Here is a 7,635-nt window from a genome sequence, read left to right as displayed (position 1 = left end):
TTTTTACTTCTAAATCCCTTTCCCCCTTAGTTTTATCTGCACGTTTTCACACAAGTCAAAATTAACCAAGCTTTTTTCCCCCTCTCCTCCACTTTCTCAAAATTCTTATCAAGAGAATAAAAGCCCATTACGAAAGAGAAAGCAGGGGTAGTAAATTTAGAGATATCAGGCCTTTCATTATGGACAAAGCCTCAGGGATGGGTGTAGGACAGAAAAGACAGCGAGTGAGGCAAAAGAAATGTGATATGGCAATGAGTCGAAGGAGCAAGAAAGAAAGTAAGAGAGCATGCAATGGAGGAAAAAAAAAAAAAAGGATGACACCCAAGCCAGAAAAAAAAGTCAATTTAAATTACAAAAGAATACCATCCTTTCTAGCCGCAATTTAATTATCTGTCAGTGGTGCAGTTAAAAGAAGGAGGCTTATTAAAACGCAATTTCTTTGACATCCTTGTCAAACCCTCGTACCACCCCAACAAAGGAGAAGTGAGAAAGAGAGAGAGTAAATGCTGATGAAGTCTGCGTTAGCCATTAAACAGTAGCTTTAGGCTAAAGAAAGAAAGAAAGACGTTTTGATGTTTTAACCATCATAGAGGAGAGGGTGCTGAAGAACATGAAGCACATAGTCATGAGATACACGTATGCGTGGAAGCTACTTTTGGTGAATATTTCACTGGAAAAGCTCCAAGCTCACATTTTACTCGTACAGAGGCGCCCATAAGAATAAATGTTACGCCATACAATGATATTTCTACAAGTCTCTGTGGCTTAAATACATGTTAATCAACCTACAAGTTGCCAAATATTCTAAATTTAATTTTTAACTGTTTTTGTCAGCACTGACCTTACTCCAGTTAGCCCTCTTCAACTGGACCTCTGGCTTGTATTCCGTCTTAGGCTGGAGCCCAAAGGGTAGTGGAGGTGGTGCAGGAGGACCCCAGTTTCCTGGCGGGGGTGGAGGCATACCTGGTCCTGGTGGTGGAGGAGGAATACCAGGACCACCTGGTAAGGGTGGAGGAGGTGGTGGTCCTCCCATGCCGGGGAGAGGCGGAGGAGGTGGAGGTCCTGGCATCCCGGGTAAAGGCGGAGGAGGTGGAGGTCCTGGCATGCCGGGAAGAGGCGGAGGAGGTGGAGGTCTTGGCATGCCGGGAAGAGGCGGAGGAGGTGGAGGTCCTGTCATCCCAGGTAAAGGCGGAGGAGGTGGAGGGGGAGGAACTGGACCAGGTATAGCTGCGTGGCCTGGTATAGGCGCAGTTGGAGGTGCAACACCGGACTGGCCTGGAAGGGGTGGAGGAGGTGGAGGAGGTGGCACACCGGGTGTTGGCACAGGAACAGTAACCGTAATCACCTTCGTTTTGGCTTCTTCCAGATCCTTCGACAACTTTTCAATCTGCAAGTAAAGAACCAGGAAAAGAACATTTAGTCACACTCGAGTTTAGATCCAGTCTAAAGACATCAAAAGAAATATCAAACCTAAGCCTGAGCCGGCAGGCAGAGTCCGAGCCCCATCCAACTCAACTAATTAACTTTAATTTTTAGGCCCAAGTCTTAAGTAAACCCAACATATGGCTTTAGACTGTTATTTGGGTTAAGCAGTGCAACTTCTGCTAGTTTTAGCTTTGGTGTCGCACGTTCAAGATCCATTTTGTCCATTTTTTTACAATATTATTTAACATAACAGAAAAAGACTGATGTTTTGGAAGGTCCCAATCAGAGATCAAGCCTGAATCTAATTTAAAATCTGTGCACAGCAGATGCCCTCACAATCTGACAGATTTGGAAGACTTCTGAAAAGAGGAGTCAAAAAAGCCAAGTCAAGATGCGCCATAGTGCAACCCAAAAGGTGCATCAATTCATATTTGTCTCATTTCTTTACTTCATATAAAAAATAAATAAATTAAAAAAAAGAAACTGGAACATGCCCAGAGTTCAGATTTTCTAAGTCTGCCATCTTGAACACAGGCAACAAAAAATATCTATAAAAAAATGTTAACTCTCCTGTTATAAAATGGGTTCAAAGGCAAAGTGCCTCATGAAGATGGGGTTTAAATGATTTTTTTTTTTAAATGCATCCATAGCCAGTCATGACCCCACATTTCTAGATATATTTGGAGTCTTTTTTGTAGAACTGGAAGAGGTCGACGCTTGTGCTGAAATCCCTTGAATCATCATTTTCAATTTCACCCTTGCCAAATTGTGTTTCCAAGGAAAACAGAAGCCAACTGAAAGAAAATAACTAAAGAAGTGAGCTAGTGATTACGGCCTAAAAAAGATTTAGTTTTGGAAGAAACGAGAAGAGAATGCAGGGGAAAGTACACAGAAAATGATAGCAGAAGGGAATTAAGTCCACAGAGGAATTCAAAGAAAAAAAGTTTTGAAAGACGAGGATAAAGTTCTAAATGAGAAGTGAGAGTGTAATGAATTTTTCATTTCCATACTGAAGTACTGATTACAGTATTTACATCAGTTGGTGCCAAATTTTGAGAAAACTGTCCAAGTCATTAAAGTCAGTCAGCTAATAAAAGCAGACTAGCTTTTGGAATATTGATACACCACACACAATTTAGAGCTAGCACGCACCAAGAAGCTCATTTCCTCTATGTGTTCTCCTGTATTTGTAGTGAACACACTGTGTGTGTGCGTGCATGTACGTGTGTGGATCCCTGTCTGCATGCAGCAGTGTAACAAATTGTCTGTGTTGTTTCCTCGGACTTTGAAAGGAAGACAGTAACAGACACAGGGAGCCTCGGAGGCAGGCTTTCTTAGTGCAGCAGCAGATGAAGAACTGGGCACAGCATCATACGAGGGGACACCGAGAGATCTCTACATGTGAAGAAATCTTCCATCGGCAGCGCCTCAAACACAGAACGTGAGCCATCTTAGTATGAGAAGCTTGTTTGATGCCTGGCTCGTGGTGCTGGTGACGCTTTGGACAACTGTCTGTGTGTGTGTGTTTGTTTAGAGCCTTTGTTTGATGAGAAGTTGACTCTGCTGGCATCAGCCTCTGTGGATGAAGCTCATGTTGGAAGTTGGGTGGCTGTCCAAATGACAGACAGACAGATGGACACACACAGGCACACACACAAAAAACATCTTCATAAAGTTAACGAGCACACGTGCTCAGAGGCAGACGGTTCTGGGTCACTTGATGTGTTTGTGAGTTTGTTTGTCACTACGAGGCAGAGTCCAGCTGGTGTGGCAGCAGGACACTGACAGCTAAACAATCCTCATCTTTGCCTCCCCATGAGTGAATTCACAAATACACACAAACTGCATGTGTATCTTGGCCTTAGAAAATATGTTTGTCCCGACTCCATCCTGTTTTTTTTTTTCCTTCTCTTTTTAGTCCCTCCGAATGTCCCGCTTTTTTATTATTTATAAAGTTCCCTAATCTCTGCAGAATTTGGCGCACTCACAATATCCTTTTATTTTTCTTCCATTCATCAGCGGCATTTCCTAAATTCAAGAAGCACGAGGGGCTTCAGTCTTAAAGTGGGCATTCACTAATTTTAGGCAGCGATTCAATGTAGGGAATTGAAAGATTGCATTTTTTCTGCACCTTCATGCAGTTTTCTGTCCATGTTTCCAGAGCATGGTGTAGCTGATCCAACTATATAACTAGAACGATTAACAAAATACAGAAGTACAGCTTAATATATGAACTGCAAACATAAATGCATCGGAAGCTTAATGATCCACACAATATAATCGAAAACAGTGATTAAAGTGACAATTGAAAATACAACCATGATTATCTGTTTGTGTATACCTGGTTTTGCAAAGAGCTTAGCTGTTCTTGCAGACCCTGGTTCTCCTTTTCTCGCTCCAGTTTGGTGCAGGCCAGCTGTTCCTTTTCTTGGCTCAGGTCCTGCAGCTTTTGGTCATAATCACTCTCCAGTTTATTCTTCTCCACCTGCAGCTCGTGGCGCGCTGTCAGCTCTGATTCCAGCTGATGTGTATTTTAGTCATGGTTGGAGAGACACCAAATAATTAGTGTACTTAAAAAGAGGAGGGAAAAGCTTAAACTTTTCAGTGTTGTGTTTGTATTTATTGTGATGAGGTGTTAGCTGGAAAGCAGCGAGCCGTTGGTTCTCCTGAATTTCACAATGACACTCAGAAAAGGTCACAGAGGTCCCTGCGCTGCACAGGAATCCTGACTGTTCAAAGTGTTAATCATAATGTGGTTGCTACTTGAAAACACGATTCAGAAAAGGTCAATTAATTAATGAATTAAATAATGTTTGTAATTATGCTTGTTTCTAAAAACATTGGGCTCCGATAGAAAAAAAAGCATTCCACTACAAACTATACTACAAAAATCTTTTCCAAAAGTACTCCTGCCGCTTTTTACCTTTGTTGGGTAACAACAACAAACCTTAATCTATTTTCTAGGGAGTTTTGTTGTAGATCAGCAAAATTGGTGGAAGTTGAGGAAACTGAATAGTTTAAGCTTTTTTTTTTAATGAAACTCGCCTCCCAGCAGGAAAATTAATGGTTTAGCTAAAACCATGGCAATAAATGTCTAAGTCAAAGTCCAGAACAAAACGGACTTGGTGTTTAGACCCGAGGTATTTTGCAAAGAAGGAGGGGCAAAAATCTCAGTCTAAACCTGATGGAGGTATTTCCCCTCCAAACATATGCTGCACTAATTGTAGTACAAAGGGGTTCTATAAACTGACTCAGAGGGGGGGGGGCTGAAAATAAAGGATTCAGATTTGTATTCATAATTAAAAAAAAAACATGCATCATTTCTTTCCATTTTACCTCTTTGTTTCACTTGGTGTTGGTCTAACACAAAAAATCCCAATAAAATACACCGAAGTTTGTTGTTGCGACTCGTTATGTGAAAAGCAGAGGAATTGAAGTACTTTTGCAAAACAAAGGCTGATTAAAAATAAAAAACAATACTATACAAGTTTAAACTTAACCTAAATTTATAAACAATTCATTCAAAAAAATGGATGAGAAGTGTTAATTTTTCTTCATTTGTTTTTTTACAAATAAGAGCCAAGTGTGTTCTCAAGCAGAAGAGGCAGCTGTTCTTACATATTTCAAACCTGTTGAGACCATTTCTGATGAGCCTGTGAGAACATTTCTTGCAGTCTAGTGCTTTTCTGTTTTATTGTATAATTTACTCCGAAAATTGCAGTCAATTATAAAGTGAGGAGGCTTCAGTGTTTTTAAATGAGCGCCCTTCTCAGTGTTTTTTCCAACGCCTTCCCCCTCATAAGTGAAACTTCTTACAGCATTTTTAATTTTCTCACTTTAACACAATTTTCAAGTCATTTTCCCTCAGACACCTGACAAACAGGATGATGTTTAAAAAAAAAAAAAAAGAAAAAAAGACAACTACATGAAGACACAGGCACAAACACAGCTGTTTAATTTGCAGAAAGCGGATCCGTTACTCTGGCTGTCAGCAGCCTGACAGCCTTATCCCTAATTCCTGCCAAAAGGGACTGCTCGCAATTACCCCATCATGCTCAACCACCAATATGATGTGTGGTCCATGACAATTAGACGTCACGGCGCGCCTGCTAGTGTGGATGTGTCTCGTCGATTGATATGATCCCACATGTAACTGCGTATTATGAATGAAGACTAGTTTTTAGCTCCCTCTTTGCAATTATCCTGTCACTAGGACAGAAACATCAGGCTGGCAACGAGCCACAATCAAGGCATTTACCCCCCCCCTGTGTGTCTGGGTGAGCACGTGCGTGCGCTCGTCTGTCGGGCGGCTTTCAGGAGAGTGGATGCTCATTTTCAGTCAACCTCTCTTTCTCGCTTTTTGTAATTTGTCATCTCATGTCAGCCTGACGATAGCCAACCTATAGTCATTATAATTCAAACATGTCTGAGTCAGACTGAAGAACACTTTCACAGTATTTATTTATTTTTTTTTATTTACCATCTTTTAGGTTAAAGGTCGCGTGATTCTCTCTCAGTTGATGAGTTTGTTCTTGCTTTTGTTTGTGTCCGTGTCTGCAAGGCTTATTTTGCTATTAAGTAGATTTGTGTGTACCTTCTTCTCGAGATCTGTCGCTTTGGCCTCACTGACTTCCACTTTGGTCTTGTCCACCATGTTGTCTTTGGACAGAAACAGAGGAAACAAAAGGGGAGGGGAGAGAAACCAGAAGAGTGGTCACAGATAAGATAAGGGTTTTGACAACACACTTGCACACATCGCGCCTCTGAGCCGTTGTACCCTTCAGTGTGGTACGGGGTTTGTGCACTCACATAAATTCACAGAAGGATACAAGCCATCTGTCTTCCTATTTTTTCCCCCTTATCACAACACTCGCAGTCAAGATCCATGAGGCGATTGCAGAGGCATCTCATTACAATAGGATGCTTTGTGTCGCATGCTGCTTTTACATATCATTACCTTTTAAGCCTTCAGCACACACACCTTTGTTTTCCCTTCATGCAAAATAAATCTCTGCCCTGGGAGTAATGTATTATCAGATATGCGTCTTGGCAGAGGACAGGGTGAGAAGGACACTGAACGGCCAACAGGATGCCTTTACTGCATAATTGCAGGGTCAACAGGTGGCTCAGAGCTGGTGATGGAGCTAATTAATATGAAGATAAATGCCACTATGTCACCAGATCAAAGGCAGCTTATGGTGCCCCAGGGTGGGGAGCGGGGTGTGGGGTGGTCGCACTGGGGGGAAGCGATGCAGATAAGTACAAACGGAAAGCTGTGTGAAGCTCACAGAAAATTACAAAAATCTGTGCACGCTTAAGTAGAAAGTGAACCATAAAGATAAGAGATGAGATAAAAGAAATACACTATCGGAATAGATGAAATGGGAAAGAATGATTTTCTATAATAAGATAAACTGAATGGAAAAACCGGAGATCAAGACCTTCCCCGATTAAAAAGAAATGTATAATATACCGACCCCCATGCAATTTCAGGGTGTATTTGTGTACGAGTTTACGTGGTTATTGGATGTGAAATGGATTTAGCAGAGGGGGCGAGTCTCTTATGGTGGCTAGGCTAAATGGGACAAACTTTGAATAGAGAGCACAGAGGGAGACAGAATGTGGAGGGGGGGAAAAAAACTGTGCTGAATTTCAGAGTTCAAAGAAAAACACTAAATAATGCATGCAGGGCAGAATTGGGCTGCTTTCCACCAATAATAACTCTGACAGGCTTAAAAGAGGCCAGCCAGCCCGCGCGTGTGTCAGGACGCATTTAGAAGCAGCGCAATTAGAGTCTCCTGCAGTGAGCAACGGAGACCTGCCATAAAGAGCATTGAACTCATGAGACATGGCCTGCACCTGCATTTTGCTTTGTTTTTCCCCCATCTGCTGGCAGTGATCTTTAACAACTGCCACTCAAGCGGAAGAAAAAAATTAAATAAAATTCTGTATTTAGACAAGTGTTCACGGCTTCTCCCAGGAACGATTATTTTACAGGGGAGAAACCCACATCTGGTATTTGTACTCAATGGAGAGTGACATGAAACGGATCTCACGGATCAGTGGCAATCACAAAGTCGACTTTAATCCCTTCCCCCGACACCTTTCTGATGGCGGATTAAGGTCTGTGTCCAACCATTTCTGTCTCTTCTAAGAGCTGACAGTCATTTCTTCCCATTTCATATTGTGACTGACCATGTTGTCAGTCAT

The 7,635-nt window shown here is 41.8% G+C and overlaps 1 protein-coding gene across 2 annotated transcripts in view; it reads right to left on the bottom strand.

Annotated features, from left to right (window-relative positions):
- Positions 1 to 7,635, bottom strand: part of diaph1 (diaphanous related formin 1) — a 64,620-nt gene that overhangs the window by 22,948 nt on the left and 34,037 nt on the right. For both annotated transcript variants that reach the window (XM_088009550.1, XM_088009551.1), the window contains 3 exons: positions 6,020 to 6,084; positions 3,767 to 3,946; positions 842 to 1,387 (listed from right to left, as the gene is read on the bottom strand). In XM_088009550.1, the coding sequence (XP_087865676.1) occupies positions 842 to 1,387; positions 3,767 to 3,946; positions 6,020 to 6,084 (791 nt within the window). The remainder of the gene's footprint in view (positions 1 to 841; positions 1,388 to 3,766; positions 3,947 to 6,019; positions 6,085 to 7,635) is intronic.

Source organism: Poecilia mexicana, unplaced genomic scaffold (genome assembly GCF_051168715.1).
Source record: "Poecilia mexicana isolate PSO_F unplaced genomic scaffold, ASM5116871v1 scaffold_10, whole genome shotgun sequence".
NCBI classification, from domain to species: Eukaryota; Metazoa; Chordata; class Actinopteri; order Cyprinodontiformes; family Poeciliidae; genus Poecilia; species Poecilia mexicana.
This window is presented reverse-complemented; position numbering and strand designations above follow the sequence as displayed.